At 41.9% G+C, this 21,432-nt stretch overlaps 1 protein-coding gene across 1 annotated transcript in view; it reads right to left on the bottom strand.

Annotated features, from left to right (window-relative positions):
• Positions 1 to 19,572, bottom strand: part of LOC130401972 (potassium voltage-gated channel subfamily D member 3-like) — a 55,656-nt gene extending 36,084 nt beyond the window's left edge. Inside the window, exon 1 of the mRNA XM_056606027.1 lies at positions 18,473 to 19,572. Coding sequence (XP_056462002.1) covers positions 18,473 to 19,572 — 1,100 coding nt within the window. The remainder of the gene's footprint in view (positions 1 to 18,472) is intronic.
• Between the last annotated feature and the right edge of the window lie 1,860 nt (positions 19,573 to 21,432).

Raw genomic sequence — 21,432 nt, 5'->3', positions numbered from 1 at the left:
CACACAAGGTAGGCATGAGTTACCCTATCACAGTGTTAGTGAAATGGAATGGATTATTATTAAAAATTAACTTAAATCAACATAAAAGGGACAAATGTGTGATCCATCTGGCAGCACTGGTATCAAGCATGGACCTATAAAGAAAAGGACAGCGGATTAAAACATGGCGTCCAATCATTCCTATGAAAACTGCTCAATGGCGCAGGGCGACATCAAGGAGAGATTTGCTTTCGCATCATGGGAACCTAGAATATTCTCGTTCTCTAGCATTGTAAGCATTGTAGCATCATAAGCGAGAGGTCTGAGTGAGCACAGTGGCATTGTTTAGCGACCATGGTAGTATAAGTTACAAACCCCCCGATGATTCTCCATATGGGATCTTTAAATTACACTCCTCCTGCCATATGGGCAACAATTATTTAACATTTTTTATTATTTATATTACTATTTTAGATTAGTTTGTCTCTTTTTGACCTGATGCAGAAAAACACCTAGAATTTAAACAAAAATCCTAATTACCACTCGTTTTTTACTATCTTTTTCTGTTTCTGAAACGGGAATCAACTGACCAAATATATACACATAAATGGTGAATCGCAAAGACCGCAAGCAAAGGAACGTGAATTATTGAGTGCACGCGTCCAAAAGCTGAACCAGTCTACAAATCTCTTGGCGACTTTAACAGATAAAAAGTCACCACAGTGCCTAAAAACCTTCAACATCATTCATGACGTAAAGCAAAAGGAAAAACCTCGGACACGAGAAGTTAACGGAGCCGTGCATTGAGCCCTCTCGGATGCCGCGCCGAAACAACCTTTGTTCCACTACGACTCCTTTCAGCTTCTCCTGCATTTTTTCTAAAAATAAAATGGCTCAAACGCTTGAGATTGCGTTTTGAAAAGAGAAACCTTACATTTTATTAGTACATGGTATAAAGATAATTATGAGCCTTTGATTGATATCCAGACATTTTTGCGGGGACACATTCCCCACTTGTAATGGAGTGAACGGAGATATCTACGGGGCCCCTCCACAGCCCGCTAAAACAACTGCAATACCAGGCTTGGCCGCTAAGCACTGGTGGATTGCGGAAGTGTGCACTGCTCCTCGGGGCCTGGTATCAAGTCAAGAGTGACTGTTTGCAAGACAAGCGCTAGCCGGCCCAGGCTATATTGTTTACCTTGTCTGCTATTCTCCAAGCAGCACTTGGACGTAATAAAATAACATGCAAAGCACAAGATTTCATGTTCCAGAAAACATTATACTCGTATATCTTTTGCACTTAATGAGGCACTCAGCAAGACTCAGTATACAATGCTATGGGAAGAATAACTTTAATAACAGTTATTTGGAATTGTGATTTCAAGCTATTAATTTAAACTGTTCATATTGCTAATTTAGTACACCAATTTGTAACATTTGTCATTCGAATAATAGCCATATTTTATTTATGTGCGGTTTGATCGGGGCTGTGAATTAGTTTATGATGGAAATTTAAGAAGGTAATATTTTACAGTACAACAGAAACAGTTATGTTTGGGGAAGAAATATATATGTAAATATGGATTTTAATGTTCGGAGCCTGCCCAGCCACTGACCTCAGAGCTGCGGCGTGGCGGTAGCATACCCTCTCTCTGCATCGCCGGTACTTTGAGGTCAAAAAATGGACGGGACGTGCGCTCGTTCACAAAGAGCGGAAAATTCACAGAAACATAACGAAAAAACATGTTTTTGGGTTCACTCTCACTTTAATGATATCCACCATTATCTTCAGTCAGAGTTGATCGTGCAGTTGAAGAGAGCTCCTCCTGAGATTACAGTTCCACTGAAGACGCTCAGGTTTATGTAATTGAATTCTGCCCGGTCGTACTGATTCGTCGTTATGGGATCAGCTTAATTTAGCTGGAGCTTTTGAAGCTCTCACGTAACCTCAAATAAAAAAAAGATGTCAAGGATTTCCAGGATGAAGGGAGCAAATGTTGCTGAGACTGAGGGAAGGACGAGAGATATTTCCAGGCTTCAAAGGAGGATAGCGCTTACGGGTCACAGATCAGAAGAGGTGAGCCTCATTCAGGACGCGCGTGGCACCAATTCAAAGCCATTTTCTCACATCCTGTTCTCCATATCATACACCAATTAAATCTGACTCGCTCAGGTAGTGAGCCCACACAGTGTAATAAAGTTATAAAGACGCATCACGGTAGAATGTTACATGACATGGACACATTGTTAAATGCTTAGGCCTATATGTTCCTTACTACACTGTAGGCCAATGCCACCTATAAATGTTATGCTGCGAACAGGTCTCTGTAAAGAGGTGCTAAATTTCAATGAAACTGGCTTGGTTAAAGAAAGGCTTTTTTACAGGGAATTGTGCTTTTGTTAGACTAGAGAGTGGAATGAACCTAGTAACTTTTGGCTTGGAGTTGGAAAACACCAGGCACTCCAATATCCTCCACTGTTCAAAAGTTATAATCAATACAATAAATAATGCTGGTCTAATATTTAACACATCCGTGGTATACTTCCAACATTGGGAAATTGACAGGGTGAAATTATTCAGGTTATTTATTCCAGTCTATTGCAAATAATGGCAAGGCCATTCTTTTTGTTGCTGTTGCTGTTCTGCTAGAGCTGGAGAGGCAACAATGATAGGAATGATCAAAACCCTGATTAAATGTTTTTCCCTAAGTACCTGGAATGCAATGATGATATTTTTATGACACATAATTGGCTGATATTTTCATGATAATGTTTGCGTGAGATAGATGTTTTTTTGTATCCAAACAAACCATTTGGATAGTCTAAACCACAGAATGTTTCAGAATTGGTGTGCTTTGATATTCAAGCTCTACGTTTATTTATTGAGCAATTTGTTACTTTATTATTATCTATCTTATAATCAATTAACCAGCTGCAAGGTATAGCTGAAGAAAAAATAAATAACTTGATTTTCGGTAATCATCACAAACAAAACTATTGTAGGAACACCTTTCCTCTATGACAACCCACAGGCCAGAAATCCCCTTAACAGGGTCTTGCATAGTAAGCATCACCATCTATTTGTGTATTGTTTCCTAAATAAGGCGTTCATGATAAAATTTGAACCGACTTAACGCAGACGATTCACAATTATATCTCCCTCTGAGATCCACGGACTGCCTTCAGACGCTTCTAGAGAGTCTCAAAGAGATAAATGACTGGATGGGGGATAATTCCCTCCAGCTTAACAATAGAAAAACAGAAGTTATCATCTTTAGCCCCTCCAAATTCAAAAAAACATCTTCACTGACCTAGGTAGTCTAACCCCATTCATAAAACAATCCTCTAGAAATCTGGGCGTCATATTTGATTCAGAGCTATGCTTTAACAAGCAAATCTCCTCCGTCGTGAAGAACAGCTTCTACCAGCTCAGAACCATCTCTAAAATAAAGCACTCCCTATCATACCACAATCTGGGAATAGTTATCCATGCTTTCATAACATCACGGCTGGATTACTGTTACTCCCTCTACCTTGGTCTCCCTCAGTCCCTCATATCACGGCTCCAATTAAATCAAAATGCAGCGGCAAGACTGTTGAATGGATCAAAAAAGTGGGTGCATATCACACCCGTTCTTGCTTCCCTTCACTGGCTGCCAGTACAACAAAGGATAATTTTTAAGACCGTTCTTATGGTGTTCAAAGCCCTCAATGGTCAGGCCCCATCTTATGTATCAGACCTTTTACACCCCCACTCAGCCCCTAGGTCCCTAAGATCCTCTAATAAGGGTCTTCTCCACATCCCCCGCTCCAGACTCAAACTAAAAGGTGACCGGGCCTTCGCAGCAGCCGCTACTCGCTTGTGGAACCAACTGCCAGCCGACGTACGTGATGCCCCCTCCATTTATGCCTTTAAATCAAGGCTCAAAACCCATCTGTACAACCTTGCTTTCCCTCCCCATTAGCTATCCGACCTCTGCACTACTGCCTTTCTTTGTGGATGTCCGGGTTTTATGTCTTTTATTTTTATTTTATTCTAACGTTGTTGTTATTTTGCCTTCATGTTTGCCTACTGAATGCACAATGCACAGCACTTTGGTCAGTGCAAACTGTTATAAATGTCCTTTTATAAATACATTTTACTTACTTACTTTTTTACTTTTACTGAACCTATTTATAGACCTATTTATAGATTTATAGACCTATTTATAAGTGAACTACAAACCAAATTCTATTACCATTTCATGAAATAATTGGTTGAAACTACGACATGATTCCTGACAGAAATAACATTAAATATAATATGAAATCAAACCGTGGCCGGTCTGGGTGGAGACAGAGGCCTCCCGTCTGTCTGATTACCAACCTCTTATCTGATCATGACAAATCCGCACTGATAAAGAGAATGTAGAAGCGTTTGACTGATGACATATTGTTTATCCATATGAATGATGGGTTATAGGGCACAGAACGAATGCAGAACCATTTAATATAGCAGAACAGCGCACCAATGGAGAGAATAATTTACACAAGCAAAATTGCTATGACGTTTTTGGATCATCTTTAATGGCTTCAAAATGCTGCCAAACTTTAGACGTTTTCTTCCCTCACATTGTGTATTCTTCTGACTAATGTTCTAGAATGTGCTCTCCTTCGAAAAGAAAATGATTGGAAAGTGGCACTGCTTTTAAACCCTACCAAACAAGCAAACAAACAACAAGGACATGTATCTAAAGCAAAACAAAACTACGGATTTGACCAACCTCCAACCTCACGAATAAACATCGAGTTCCTTGAGGGCATTTTCTTCTGAAAGTTAAGCAATGCTGTGGTATAACTCATTATGCATCCTCATCCAACAATCAAATGTTCTTCTTTTACAGATGCACAATTAACCGACACAACCATTAGAGCATTAAAGATGATGCTGTCTTAATGTCTTACTATCGAAGATTCAAGGTCACCCCTACTCCAAAGAGTCATAAAAAGGGAGTTCAGCTGTATCAGTTTGCATAACCACGGTGGAGCATACATTACATATATCAGGTTTAAATCTAATAAAAGATGTAACAAGCAGAATATGTGTGAGATTTTAAAGCTTGTTTTATCAATGCCAACAATCATGCCTGGAGGCCTTAGTGCAAGAAGAAAGCTTCTAGGTGCTTTTACAGGCTAAGAGAGGTAAAATAAATGTGGGTTAACTGACAGAAGTCATGGATCAACACATAGATTCAAATAGGATCTTGGACAGAGGTGCAATTGCACTACTTCAATTCCACAGAGAAGGTAGACATAATTAGACTCAATCAAAAAAGAACATCTTCCATCAGTGGCTTATGTCAAAAGTCGCTAAGGAATGCTTAAAAAACGGTGATGCAGCCTCAGTAAGTCTAGCGAGATTTCACTATAACCAAACAACACCAGATAAAAGCAGTATGCCAGGTGAGCCATTCAGACGACTGGCTACAAAAATCTCAGTTTGAATATCAATAATTTGATTGCTTACGGTTAATGTTTGTCATTAAGGTATGTTTTTTATCATAAATGCATAACGGACATTGAACAAAACCCTTTTTCTCTGTTGTATACTAAAACTATTTAATAGAGCAGGTAAAACTGAACAAAACACATGATATTTTCAGACTGAGTGAGGCTGACTATAGACCTGTGAGAGACATGTTCCCCATGTTCATTGTGAGACAGATTGTTGGGTGTCTGCTAATTGTGGGAGATCTTTATATATTTTATGGTCATGATTATGTGTTTATCCCAGGATAAATAAAATACTCCATCATGTACATCTGCTACTGTTTATTGGCTTCCATTGGTATTCAAATTGATCCGAGGAAATGGGACACCATTGGTGCATTCGTCATCTCCAGGGTAATTAATCAGCCAATCCCCAGCTGTCGCTTTGCGTCCATCAATCTGTTGGTCCACTTTGTCATTTAGTTTTAAGAAAAACATCAGGTCTGTATTACAGGCTTGTTTGGCTGGAGACAGATGGCGCAGCTTGAGCTCTACAGTCAATATGCAATTTATACTTCCAGTGGGTTTGCTATTATCTACCATAGTTTCTTTGACTATGCTCAATAACATTTTCATAGATTGCTTTCCATTTTGTGGGCTAATGGCACTAGGGAATTATGTTGAGAGGCGACAATTAGGATTTAACAAAGAAAACCACAGGAGGATGTGAATGAAAGAGTTTAAGCGCATTTCACAGAGGATTATTTACTTCATTGGTTTAACTTTAGACAATATACGAGGTAAACAAAGTGTGACAGGAAGAAAAGTGAAACCGGCAGACAGTGAAATTATTTTTTCATTTCATTATGCAAAAAAGTTGATGGAGAGTCTGTTAAAATAACGGGACCGCTTCCTACATTGTTTTTTTATGTTTAATTTCAGCCAAATTCAATTACGAACCTTGGATTTGGCCTTCATGGAAACAATTCCAGCCCAACAAGGAGGGAGTACACACAGACCAACAAAATAAACTTAGCACACACCAGAAGCTAAATCCTAACTTCCCGAGGAAGGCTGTTGAAAAACCTTCGCTCTGGGAGGGCGGTGGGATCCAGCCACTTCACTTTCATCCGTGTGGGCAACGTGCATGCAGGGCTGGGGAGCTCTGGCCCCCTGGTTGGGATACAGCCGTGGGGAACAGATGGACAGGGACTGCCCTCCGGCTAAAATGTCCTCAGACTGCTGCTTTGCACCTTAGTCAATCATTTTCATTTGCTATTTTTATTATTCATATCTTTTTCATTCATTTCAAGAGCCCCTAGCCAATCACAACAGCTTGTTGTTAGGAAGCCAAAAGGAATTGTGAATGGGATGCCGGTTAATTGTTAGGTCACGTGCACATTTGCACTCATGTACACAAACATACTCCCACACACACACGCACGCACGCACGCACGCACGCACGCACGATTATTAATTCAGCAATTTTTCAGCAACACACACACACACACACACACACACACACACACACACACACACACACACACACACACACACACACACACACACACACACACACACACACACACACACACACACAAACACATCAACAATCTCCAATTTGCCTGCAACAGGGGGAAACACCATACCCAGTTGCGTAGATAAGTATCATACCAGGTACCAAACCAATTCCCATTAAACAATACCGGCAAGTATGGCAAGTACTGGAATTACTATACCAATTACCATACCAAATACAATAGAGATGTCCCATAAAGTACCATACATGATACCAGGTTCAATGTGTAAACTTAACACAGAGTGAGCATGGGGGGGACTTGATTCATGTTGTGTGGGGCTGCTAGGGAACTGCCAAAGACCTCTCGTACTTCTTTCCACTTCTCCCATGTTTTCTCAAATTGTTTTATTCATGAAACTGTTTTAATTATTTTGAAGCTCTGCCAACTAACATAAATGCTAATTCCGGACACCCCTGCTAATGTGGTAGAGTTCACAGTTGGAAAGGAACATTTAGTCATTAATTTTAATATGTACTTCAACATCCCTTGTTCTGTCAGAACAATGAAAAATAGATTTTGGAAATTGTAAATATAAGCAAAGGACACCTTTCGAAGATCACTGAAACAAGCCTTAAATTATACAAAATAATGACCTAAATGTTAAATGTCCGTTTAATGTATAATGCTCTGGTCTGACAGGAGATGCAACTAAACGATTATTAATTCAGCAATTTCCCCTTTTTATTAATCCTAGCAAACATTCTGTTTCAGATAAATACCTTAAAAATAACTATTTCCTCACCACAATCATTAAAGTAAGGCACTTTTGACAACCAGACTAGTTCCAACAAAAAAGTGTCAAAATAAATGTGGCCAACTTAGAGCCAAACCTACAACTGGCAAATGAAACTTATGGCAATGAAAATGTTCTTTGAGGAGAACTATGGTAACATAAGTGCCTTATAATTGCACATGCTTTGGGCAGTTTGGTGGGTGAGGATGGCACATTGTGACACCTCAATTTCTCAGTTCAATAACTCCTCATAAAACACTGATATATATATATATATAATTTTGTTATATATGTCTATGTTGATTCTTAAACATTATTTTGTTAATGTCTACATGTTCAAGAAAAAATAAAATAAATTAATATATATATATAAATACATATACACACACATATAAATTAATATATATATACAATAAATACACACACACACGCACCCACACACACACACACACACACACAACCAATACATTATATAATTATATAATAATCATAATAACTATATTATATTAATAATTATGTAATAGTAACAATTATATAATTAATAGTCATTCAATATTACTTATATAAAAGTAAATAATATATATGCTCTCCTAATTTTAAAATCAGAGGAACAAAATACTTAAGGTTAAGACATTGAGTTGTAATGCTGTCACAAGAGCCTTCATCCATGAGAAGTAGTAATTGGTATCCAGGCTTGCTTAAGGCAGACTTTAACTAAGACCCTATGATCTCTTGACGATCATTGGGTCTTTGTATCAAGGCAGTCTGAATGAACCTGACGTTAACTAAGACCCTAAGATCTCTTGATGATCATTGGGTCTTTGTATCGAGGCAGTCTGAATGTACCTGACGTTAACTAAGACCCTAAGATCTCTTGGTCTTTGTATCGAGGCAGTCTGAATGTACCTGACGTTAACTAAGACCCTAAGATCTCTTGATGATCATTGGGTCTTTGTATCGAGGCAGTCTGAATGAACCTGACGTGAACTAAGACCCTAAGATCTCTAGATGATCATTGGGTCTTTGTATCGAGGCAGTCTGAATGTACCTGACGTTAACTAAGACCCTAAGATCTCTTGATGATCATTGGGTCTTTGTATCGAGGCAGTCTGAATGTACCTGACGTTAACTAAGACCCTAAGATCTCTTGATGATCATTCGGTCTTGGTATCCGGGCAGTCCGACTGTACCTGACTTTAACTACGACCCAATCATCTCTGGATGATCTCAGAATATGTTATACTAAATGTAGTACTTTATAAGTCTATGCCATAAGTATCCTTATATAATTGTTCTCACAATCCATACCAACAACAAAAACAACTCAAATAGAAGTGTCTACAACTGATCATTTAATGTCAGAGTAATATTGTGTTACATACCATATATATATTGTTGACATTGTTGACATTTACAACATTGGTGTGACAATGTGAAATCGACCGTGAAACTGTCGATTAAAAGCATTGGAGATCCCAGTGTGGTCCTCCAGCCAGAAAAACATCTAAAGCAACATTTTGTGAGTGACCGTGTTTTGACACACTGCAATGACGCCAAGATAAGGAACAGCTCATCGCGCCGTGTTTCACGGCTTGTCATAAAGATAACTTTGGCAAATATCACCAATTCTTAAATTAGAAAGAAGAGCACATTCTCCTTAACATATGCTAGAGGAATTCATTATTTATTTAAATAAATACACTTTACTTTGTCCATTTGCTTAACTGTGGCTGCATATAAATTGCTATTTAAAGCTGAGTAACAGAAGAAAAGGAGGCTGCTACTGTATCTCAGAGCAGCTTTTAACACTATAATAGGAACCATAAATAAACAGTCTGGCATTATTTATAATGTCAGGTGGGCGTATATATACCCATGGCAATACTGCAGGTGCACACACACACACACACACACACACACACACACACACACACACACACACACACACACACACACACACACACACACACACACACACACACACACACACACACACACACACACACACACACACACACACACACACACACACACACAAACACACACTCTACACAGCAACACAGACCATGTGGCAAACACAAGTGCAGGCTGATAAGCAGAAGTGAATACAAACAGAACAAAAGCTCACAAACAAAAACACCTGCATAGTGTGTGGAAGCAAAGAAGCATACACAAATGTGTTCCAAACACACATGCTGGCAAACACACATGGTAGGTACTGATCAGTTAACGCATCTAGAAGCAGGTAGGCAAATAATGAATGGAAACAAAGCAGACCACAAACACACACACACACACACACACACACACACACACACACACACACACACACACACACACACACACACACACACACACACACACACACACACACACACACACACACACACACACACACACAATGAGCCCACACATTGATAATCCAAACACTCTGGCCAGAGTTCACACAGGTCAGGGCTTCATCACGGCTGCGAGCACGAGTTTTGGACTCCGTGCATGTTACTGTGAGTAATGTGTGTTTGTGTTTGTGTGTTTCTTCGCATGCACGCACATTTAAACCTACCTCCCATTTTCTCATTCCTAGCATGAGCCTGAGTTTGCAATAACAGCCAGTCGTTGATTACTCAGTTTGGCGTTTGTGTGTGTCACACACACACTTAACTGAGTAATCAACAACATAAAAGGTTATTATTATTATTGGTGTACATTTGAGCCCCTCCCAGTCAGTAGGTGGGAGATTGTCCGAATAAAAAATGATACAGTGTTCTGTTCAACTGGCTGCACATCTGTTGGACACAAACTAGCATAGCAGGGCTGGCTGGTCGGTGTGAGTGGGCAGGCTCTTGAGAGTGTACACTACGAGCTAATTGAAGGTTACAACTTAAACAGATTGTATGCAAAGAAGCTTGATTATTTAATGATTACAGTGAATATGTTTTAATTGCGGTAAATAGACATCTAATCACAGCAAATATCAATATTAGCTACTTCAATTGTACAGCTAATTGGACAAATCGGCATGTCAATTGCATAATACATGATAATTAGATGTTGTTTTTACCGTATGCTGTATGCATCCATAATGGCTGGCATAAGGACAGGCAGTGTCCGCGACCGACCCCCGGATAAACATTTCTGAGGATGAGGATGAGGCCAGGTAGTGGTGGGCCCTTCCTCAGCAGTGGGCGGCTCAATCACAGTCAATTGACTTTTCCTAAACAATGGACACTAATCTGGTGAAGGGGACAGTATTGCCACTACATTTCCACGAATGTGTCAGCATATAAAAACATCCTAATAGCGAGCTATAACTGTAAACCCGAAAGAATAACAGCCATGATAATCGAGGCAGAACGCCTTCATACCATCCTATCCCTAATTTTAAGGTATAAAATGAATGTGCGACAAGAAGATGAAAGAAAGCTGGGTTCAATGAGGAGGCGAGAACGTTGAAAGGCTGCTGGCCTGTAACAAGGCAGGGATGAGTCCGCCTCTGTCTGCTACCGCGTGCTCCAAAGGTGTGAGCATATCGCTTGCGATTAAGTCAGTATCATGGTTTTTGCACTCCCGGGGACCTGTGTGTGTTCTGCGAGGTAAGCTACTGCATCCCGAGACTTGTACGCAGCCTGGTTTCACCGTTTTTGCAGATACCCCTCCTTTGGCACAGACACTACACGGCAGGTTATTAGTACATGTATTTTACCTTGCCGTGACTAGCGGAGCAAAGCATTTTGCGGACTGTATGGCGAGATAAGGGCAGGGCTTCTAAAAATAGCCCTCTCGATCAGAGGAGGACAGCACGCCACACACTGCATCCTTCAAGGTGCTTTGTTCTTTTTTGTTGAGCGTTGATACACTTTGTTTTTTTCCTGATAAAGGGATGGAAGCTCTGTCATTTGCCATTACCAGCTAACTCAAATTCTGGGTCAGAATTAGATGATAATCTCACTTATGTTGTTAGAAATATGAGAATATATAATTATGCAGCTCCAAAGAGGATGTGAAAGGTTGTGAATAAATTTTAAACTATATTGAATTTTGGTTTTAGGACCTTGCTTGAATCTGATTTGGAGGTCAGTGAGATTCTTGTTGAAACTTTCCCAAAAACCAATCACCTTAGACCACACCATCCGACCACATCCATATGAACACAAAATCTAATCCAATTTAGGCCCAAATGTCAGACTCAAGACTTTCATAAATGGGTATGAAGCCCCTACTATCTGACTACATCGTGTGTCAGGTGAAATCAGGCCAAAGAACGATACATCAAGGTTGATGTCGCCTACGATTGATTGCCGTGGCTTGAGATACAACTTTGAAGCCTATGAGATAATTTAAGGGAATCTGGAGATAGAAAGAGCAAAGAAAGGATAAATTATGCAGCAAAAAATATATGTCATATTATCGAAATGCAATTGCTGCAGTAAAGAGTGCGTGCGTGTGTATGTGTGTTTGTGTATGTGTGTGTGTCTGTGTCTGTGTGTGTATGTGTGTTGAGAACAGTTGTTGTCAATGTATTTGCATATATGCACACAATAAGGAGATTAATTAGTCTTCTCATTTAACTTGAGACAGACAGCGGGTGAGTGCAAAAGTGAGTGAGAGAGAGAGAGAGAGAGAGAGAGAGAGAGAGAGAGAGAGAGAGAGAGAGAGAGAGAGAGAGAGAGAGAGAGAGAGAGAGAGTGACAAAGAGTGAGCGAGTGCCAATATAGACGGGGTCATTAGGCTTTCTCGACACTGCAATCCTCCTTAAGTATAATTCTTCCTAAATGAGTTTAGGTGTTAAATGAACCTCGGTTGGAGCTAAATTAAATTCCACAGCTATCATTAGAAAGGTTCCATTAAAAAGCCCTGTGTTGGGAAATTAGCTCGCAGTGCTCCTTGGCCAGATAACAGAAGGAATATTACTAATTTTCTACAAAGTGAGGCTTGCTCTGACCCTTGGGGTCCCGTGAGCAACAAAATGTCCCATTAATTCTCTCTGAAAGCAGGTTGCCATTGAAGAATGCTTGGGCTGCACCACCAACTCAAGGTCTGGGCCTGGGCGGATGGAAACTTCCCGCTGCTTATAAAACATGCAGCATTGCATCCAAATTCTCATTCAAGGTGTTGCTGAATTCTTAACCAAATTATGCGCTGTACTCCGCTCACAAATTGACACACAGCCCGTAACATCATCTGTGTCACTCAAGCCTCTCGCATTCGGAACAAAATAAAGTAATTAAGAAACAGTATGATTTATCATGACATTTGAAAATAGGAAGATAAGCCATATATCAAAACACAAATATGTGCATATAATGAATCACAATAAATACACACAAAATACTTACTAAATTAGTCTTCAGAATAACATTTATAAAGTATAAAATATAAATCTTGTTAATGAGCCCTCCCTGAATTACTCAGGTTGGGAGGGTGTCTGTTCTTCTGCGCAGATGAAATCAAGGCATGATAATGGTTTTCCGACAGTTTAAATATTGAATGGTGGATGATAGGCATTTGACCTATTTATCCTTTATTCTTAAATGCATTTGAGGAACACACACACCACAAATTGGCCTAGTCTCTGGGTATGACCTTCTGTAATAATATGAAGGTGTGTGTGCGCATGCGTGCATATACATGTGTGCGTGCATGTGCGTGTGTGTGTGCATTTATAAATGACTGTTGCATGGTGCATGTTGTCTGAGCAGCAGTTGATCTTGATGATCGAGTCCTAGAGTGGCTGAGGCTTCCTGGACCCTTATAATATAACGCCACGGTGTCTTAAGCAACAACACTCATTACAATGTTCAGCCCCATTATTGCAAAACACTCTTTTGTGATAGTTACTCTTGCCCTGGGATAGGCTCTCATGGACCTCCGGCCTACTTGTCAAAACCACTGAAGTGCCACAAGAGTAAGTAAATGTAATTACGATGTTTGCATTATTTGTTCCTTTGTTTTGCACACTTTAGATCTCAAAACATTATTGCCTGAAATGTTCTTTTGTCCAGTGCTGTTATCACTAACATTTATCAGATGACACTTATTCTTAAATGCATTTGAGGAACACACACACACCACAAATTGGCCTAGTCTCTGGGTATGACCTTCTGTAATATGAAGGTGTGTGTGCCTATGTTTGCATACATGTGTGCATGCATGTGCGTGTGTATGTGTATATTTATAAATGCATGTTAAACATAGAGAAAATCATATGACATTCATTCAATATGATATATTGTGAAACAACATTAGGAAGTAGTGAGGTTTGGGAGAGATTTCACTTCCTCCCTCACCCACATTCATTCTCAAGGCCTATCAGCATATTCAAACTAGTGGCCAATGACACACTCATACAGCAATGATACAGCCAATGATACACACTCTCAGTCCCTAAAAGTGCCTGAGAGACATGGAAAACACAGAAGCATGCCAAGCCAAGAATGAGCTAACTGAATGTCTCTCTAAAGGAGGAGCAGTTTATATATATATATAGCCACTGATTAAGGCAGAGACGGGAACATGACCTACATCCATAACAGCGTTTCCTCTCACTTTCTGCCACTTCTCTGTGAATGTCCAGCATCAGGACTCCACAACTGGGAGGGTGACTGCCTCTGGTTATAACACAGTCAGCACTCTTTGTTAATACTCCCCCCCCTCCCCCTATTGGTTTGATCCTTTTTTAAAGAGGGGATGATTGGGAAAAGCGGTGGCATTCATTTGCATACTTAAATATTGCTATTTAGATTAGCAGCTTTTTTGCCTGCCGGTCTACTCATGCATATTGAAGTTGATGTTTGCAAGATTTTAGCGTTGTAAAGAGAAAAATAGAGAAGGAAGGAAATAAAGAAATACAAAAAGATATATAGAGAGAGAGAGACCGGAAAAGGACAGCAGAGAGCAAGATTTTAAAATCCAACAACCAATAAAATCCCCACTCCCTCTCTGCTCCCTCCACACATTTCTCTTATGTTGAGAAGCAATACACTCACACAACTCTGATTGACAGGCAAGATGGATTTCCCTGAAACAATCCGAGCGGACATGCCATGAAGTTGTCCAAAATCGAAGTGGTCTCATACAGAGACTGGCCCAGTCCACTTGAAACAGATATTCTCACAGACCATTTCACTAACATTTATCAGATGAAACTCAAATAATAGCTCCTAAATCTTAAATACAAGATATTCTGAGGAACAACAATGACTACTCCTGCTAGCCCTGCCATGTATCATGGGTCCCATGACAACTTATACAAATCACACTCACAGTCACAGATGATGATTAGACGATGACGACGAAGAGGAAAAAACACATTGAGACGGATAGCAGGAGTCAGGGGACAGGGGCTGTAGCAGAAGGAGGGCTTACTCCTTTCCCATCATCCTAGTGGATTAGGTTCTGCCACTGCCTGATGGTCGGAGGCAACCAAGCTCCTGATCACGCCAGCCAGCCAGTCCGCCCCTGGCTACTGACTACCCTCGACCATCACAACATGTGCCCTGGGTTCCAGCCCATTACCCAGCCCGACCCCGCGGCCCTGTCTGGGCTCCCACAGAGGGACTCACGGAGGCCAGGTCACAGAGCTGATGCAAGAGTTACGACAATCTGTGCATGATGCATGCGTGTGTGTGTGTGTGTGTGTGTGTGTGTGTGTGTGTGTGTGTGTGTGTGTGTGTGTGTGTGTGTGTGTGTGTGTGTGTGTGTGTGTGTGTGTGTGTGTGTGTGTGTGTGTGTGTGTGCTTGCGCCTGTGTCTGTGTACGTGCGTGCGTGCAAGTGTCATTCATATTTGTGAGCGCAAGGACAACTCCTCTGGTGTATGATGTGTCCGAGTCCTTCATTGTTTTGAGTATCACACACGCACATACGCACACTTTTTAATTTACTATGCGGTTTTTGACTCCCAAATAACAGCACTGGACAAAAGACAATTTCAGGCAATGATGTTTTGAGATCTTAAGTGTGCAAAACAAAGGAACAAATAATGCAAACATTGTAATTACATTTGCTTACTCTTGTGGCACTTCAGTGGTTTTGACAAATAGGCCGGAGGTCCATGAGTGCCTATCCCAGGGCAAGAGTAACTATTACAAAAGAGTGTTTTGCAATAATGGGGCTGAACATTGTAATGAGTGATGTTGCTTAAGACACCGTGGCGTTATATTATAAGGGTCCAGGAAGCCTCAGCCACTCTAGGACTTGATCATCAAGATCAACCGCTGCTCAGACGTAGCTTCACACACCTACACATACCTACACACACCTACACATACCTACACATACCTACACATACCTACACACACCAGGCGTTATAGTACTATACGTGTCCACAGCACAATGCTCTCTGGGACGGAAGGTTATGCTTCTCAACACTTAAAGCCACGTTGTGTGTAGATGTGTGGATCGCCGTCTTGCCAGTGGTTGATGTTGATGATACAACATCGCTCATTATAATGCTCGTACACAACGACGGTACTAAAAAAGTATAACAAATGGGTCGTAGCTATGGGGATAAAACAATCCCCTCCTTCCTAGATCTCTCTTTGGATTGATTAAAATCACCCCTCTCTCTTGAGCTGGTTGACGTTTTGGGCTACTGTAGGAACATTGCGATGCAACATGGTCACCCTCTTCGAAGAAGATCCGCTCCCTATGTAGAAATAAAGTGCTTGTTCTAAGGTAACGAAAACACAAGGGTTCTTATTTCAATGGGATTATAAACTAATTAAAAAATAATTATTATAATATATTACATTTTTGCCAACTACATTCCACTAAAGGCAAGTCCATTCTACACAGTGCACCTTTTATATTCTCCACGCCCAAAGACACCTGCTTTGACAGCATCGGTCAGACAATAAATGTAATAACTGTTATGATTCCCTTAACAAGACCCAGACCACTGAGGTTGCTAACGGTACAGTTTTTAGGAGCGGGATAGTTACATTCCTTGGCGAGTTTAAGGTACTGTATGCTTCCTCTTAAGGCTCTTACTCGCTGTAGACTTGCAGTTAATAATAAGCCCCCCGTTCCGGAATCCGACAACGGTGAACACGCGCTGTGAGAGAAGGTTGAGGGTCGCCTTTTTGGCTAACGTGTTAAACAGCAGTGTGAGCTACAGTGTCTCAGTGGTCTCTCCCAGCCCAGTCTTTTTATATATCGATGAAGAATATGCAGTCAAAGATTATCTCAGGCAGACAGACAATGGTCTGCATAAAGAGCAGGGAGAATACAAAAGGGGAAAAGACAATATGAATGTATTCCAAACCTAGCATTCTTCCAAACAAAAACAAAATAAATCAAAAAAAAACAACGCATGGTGAATATTCATTGATGTAAACATTCATGTTAACCTTTTGATCATGCCTGTTGGTGGTACAACCTGATAATTCAGGTCCATTCAATTAAGAAGATACACACCTTTAAGGCCAGTATGGTGCACTGTCAAGTAAGAAACCCCCGTACAAATAATAAAGGTGTCTGTCACCCAATGCAGTGTCATTTCCTGGTTTTCAAGAACTTGAGTCTGGCGGATTTGAAATAACTTTTTACGAGGGGACATAAATCACTGCCGTTCGGGATGTCGTCTCAGGAAGTTAAGACCAGAGTGGGACTATAAAGCCCTTGTGAGGTACATGTTCTTGTATGGAAGGTGCCTCGCTAATGTCTTCCACAAAAATACGACAAAACAGTGCAGCTTCATTCTTTGGAAGCTTGAGGCAATGCACTTTGATTATTCTGTTTCTCAAGGCAATTCAAAGGGGGCCATACTGTAGCTCTCACACACACAGTGGGACAAAGATGCAATATTTACTCTTGTGCTGTCATCATCTGTAAAACATGAAGTCACAAATGTTTAATTTGGTCATTTGTAAGGCATAATGCCACATTGGCTGCAAGTCAAAACAACCAGGATGCTTTGTTTACCCGGAAGCTTTGTTTAAATGGCTGCATTCATGTATTTTGAGGAGGTGAAAGTTACACTCAATGAATAATGAAAAAGAACCTATGGCACAGTCAGCTCACACGCAACACGCAATGTATGCAAACAAATCATGGGATTTCTCATCACTTGCATGCATTATCACCTTTCAGATGACTCAACCCCAACCCCTCATTAACAAACATGTCCTTATTTGGCTTGTTTTAAGTGAGGCAAACAAAGGGGTTGATACCGCTACGTGAATGCAACACTACCCAGCAATGGCATGACTCATTATGACAGGCTAAATTAAGCTGCAGGCCCGTTCATATATTGTTTGAGACAGGCAGGGCTTATGTGGGTTCCAAATCCTGGTTCAGTTCCGTGGAGAGTCCATTTGTACAAAGAAACAACACAACAATCACAAACATATTAAAGTCACAACCCTGCTAGATAAGGTGTTCAGTTATGCAAAAATGTTGCATAAAGACACAAAGTGGACTAGAAGGGAGAAGCAGGAGGGTATTATAAAATAAAGAAATTGCCAGTAATAATATAAAATGAGTCTTAGGAAAGTGCATATATGCTTATTGACTTGAGAGTATGTGTGCTTGTGTGTGTGTGCGTGTGAGTGTGTGTGTGTGTGTGTGTGTGTGCGTGTGTGTAAACGTGCGTGTGCACGTGCTTGTTCGGCCGTGTGCTTGTGTGCGCTTGTGCTTGCGCGCATGCGTTTTATCAAGCATCAGGTGGGGGGGGGGGGGGGGGGGGGGGGGGAATTTGCGTCCACTCACCCTAACGTCGTCATAGTTACGATGGTGTACCAGAAGGAGGCGGGGATGGAGGTGAACTTGGTGGACGACGAGCCCTTCTCGGCGTAGAACATGACCGTGGCGAAGATGATGATGGCCATGGTGAGCGAGAAGAGCAGGAAGCCCAGCTCCGAGGCGCAGCTCTTCAGCGTGTAGCCCAGGATGCGCAGGCCCTGCGAGTGGCGGGAGAACTTGAAGATGCGGAAGACGCGGAACACCCTGAGGGTGACGAAGGCGCCGCTCACGTCCTCGTTGTCCGTCATCACCAGGCCGATGTAGTAGGGCAGGATGGCCACCACGTCGATGATGCTCATCACCGAGCGCATGAAGTGGTAGCGGCTGGGCGCGGCAAACAGCCGCATCAGGTACTCCACGGTGAAGATCATCACGCACGCCGTGTCCATGCAGAAGAAGGCCACCGTGTAGCGCTCGCCACAGGGCACCTCCTTCTGCTGCGTGGAGGTGCCGCAGGGCACCGTCTCCACCACGTTGGTGAGCACAGAGATGGCGATGAAGAAGCCTGTGACGTAGTAGAAGACCAGCGCCATGGTGGAGGTGTGGGGGTTCTCGAAGGCCCGCCACATGGTCTCGCGGGCGGTCATGTTGGGCAGCTTGAGGTCCTTGTTCTCCTCCTGGTCGTCCTGGAGACGCTCAACGTTCTCCCGCTTGCGGTCCTTGTACTCTTCGTAGCAGCAGTCGCCGATGATCTCGGGGATGATGCCGAAGAAGGCCAGCTCCTCGTCGTAGGCCGAGATGCACTCGTAGCGCGGGTAGTGGAGCTTACCCGTGCGGTAGAAGTTCAGGATGCTCCGGAAGGAGTCGGGGTCACGGTCGAAGAAGTACTCCTTGGTCTCCTCGTTGAAGAAGAACTCCTTCTCGGAGCTGCCCAACAGGGAGTCTGGGTAACGGTCCAGCGTGGTCCTCCAGGTCTGGAAGCGCCGGCCGCTGACGTTGAGGACGATGAGCTCGTCCTTCCTCTTGCTGTGGTCCCTCGGTGCCACAGGCATGGGGCCGTTGGCCACGGGCATCCAGCCAATGGCTGCCGCCCTGGCGAAGGGAAGCCATGCGGTCACTCCTGCCATGTCGGAGGAGACTCTCGCAGGAGGTCTTCCGCTCCCTCCGTCACACGCCTCTCGCTTTGAGATCCACTTTCATCTAAACAAATTGAGACATTCAAAGAGGGAATTTGTGAAAAGAAGCCTTGAAAGAATTAACAAAAAAAGAAAACTGGATTAACTGCTACGAGCTACAGTACTAGCTACTAGCTGCATCATTGATTAATTAAGTCCTCTTTTATCTCCTTCCCAATTTGCACCGCCACTTTATTCTGACAATAAAATAAAGGGAGACGTTTCATTGCAATGTCATTCGGCACTGAGGGAAAAGCTGATTTATGGCAACGGGAACACGAGTGCAAGGCAACCAGCCAGACACTGCACTGTTGAAGTCAACGTGAGATAATAAAACATAGGCAAAAAGCATAACTGCAAACATATTTGGTTATTTTAACTGAATAACTGTCACACTCTCAGAAATGAGTCACTATAAATAAAGAAGTACCTAAAAAAACAAAAGGGAAGATTTGCTGACTGCGGCAGCAGTTATAGGTTTATGATCTGCCTTCTGCATGTTCTTATTTAAGTCACTTGGGGTGGCCGTATATCGTCAATGACAGTTATTCAGGCTTACAGCTGCAGATTCGGCAACAGTAGGCTACAATATCGTGTGCGTGTGTATGTGTGTGTGTGTATGTGCGAGTGTGCGTGTGTGCGTGTGTGTATGTGTGTGTTCCATCTATCCTTCATGCGCTTCACAGTGGGCGATGTATTATTTGCCTGCAGAGCGTAGTGCATACCGCCATGAATTGAAACCTGTTGAATAGTGACAATGTCGTTTCAAGAATTGCCTAAACTCCGACCACGGACTATGATAAACGCTTGAGTTCGAGGCTACCGATAACATTTCTTAATTGCGAACACATTAATTCCGTCACAGCAAAATACGAACGACTTACATTTTGGAGTTTAAATGCAATTAAATAAATAGACTCACCGATATTGTGTCCTGACTCAAGGAGAAAGGGTGACAGGGATCCTAGGATGGGTCCACATTACCAGAGCGCGGGTCCTCTGGAGATGCATTTGGACTGAATAGTCCACCCGAGTGTCGCCTGTACCTTTGTCCTGAACCCCGCGACGGCGCTGCTCATCCAATTAAATACGGATCGAAAAATCAGAAATCGATCTCCACTAAGGTGAAACTGGCTCGCTAAGAGCTCGAAACGCACTTTCGATTTTCTGCCGTTTCCCCAAGAATATTAAAAAGGTAGTGTTGGTGTCGTGCAGGAGCTCTAGTGCGCTCCTTCTCACCCAGAAAGTACTAGCGTCTCCTTCTGTGTCAGCCCGTCTCATTATGCCGCCAAGAGCCCTCCACCCACCACCACCACCGCCACCAGCACCTCTGCTTCCCCATCACAAAGGTTATGAACGCTTCCCTGTTAGCTCATTTGAACGCAGTTTTCTTCTTTCTTTTTGCATGCATACGGGATTAAGTTGCCTGACTACACACCAGTGTGCCTCATTCATAGCTTGTGTCAGAACAAGACTTAGAAATTCAGCTACCCATATGGCCTATAATATATGGTAGATAGAGTTGGCCCATATAAGTTGCTGTTGATAATATAATACCACAAAATACCTACTTCTAGGCCTATTCATAATAAAAGTAAGAAGAAGAACTTCAATGCTCGAAAAATACAATAAATAATTACAATGGTGATGATTATGATAATTGTTGTTCGAGTTACGATGTCATCTTAATAGGCCTAATACTTATTCTATATTCTGAATAGCACAAGGCTGTCATCCCAAATTCGGCATGGGGTGTCCTCCATTGTGGTTTGTTCAAACTGACCTTCCACTTCAGAGCCCCGTGAACGATGC

This window comes from Gadus chalcogrammus, chromosome 13, assembly GCF_026213295.1.
Source record: "Gadus chalcogrammus isolate NIFS_2021 chromosome 13, NIFS_Gcha_1.0, whole genome shotgun sequence".
NCBI classification, from domain to species: Eukaryota; Metazoa; Chordata; class Actinopteri; order Gadiformes; family Gadidae; genus Gadus; species Gadus chalcogrammus.
This window is presented reverse-complemented; position numbering and strand designations above follow the sequence as displayed.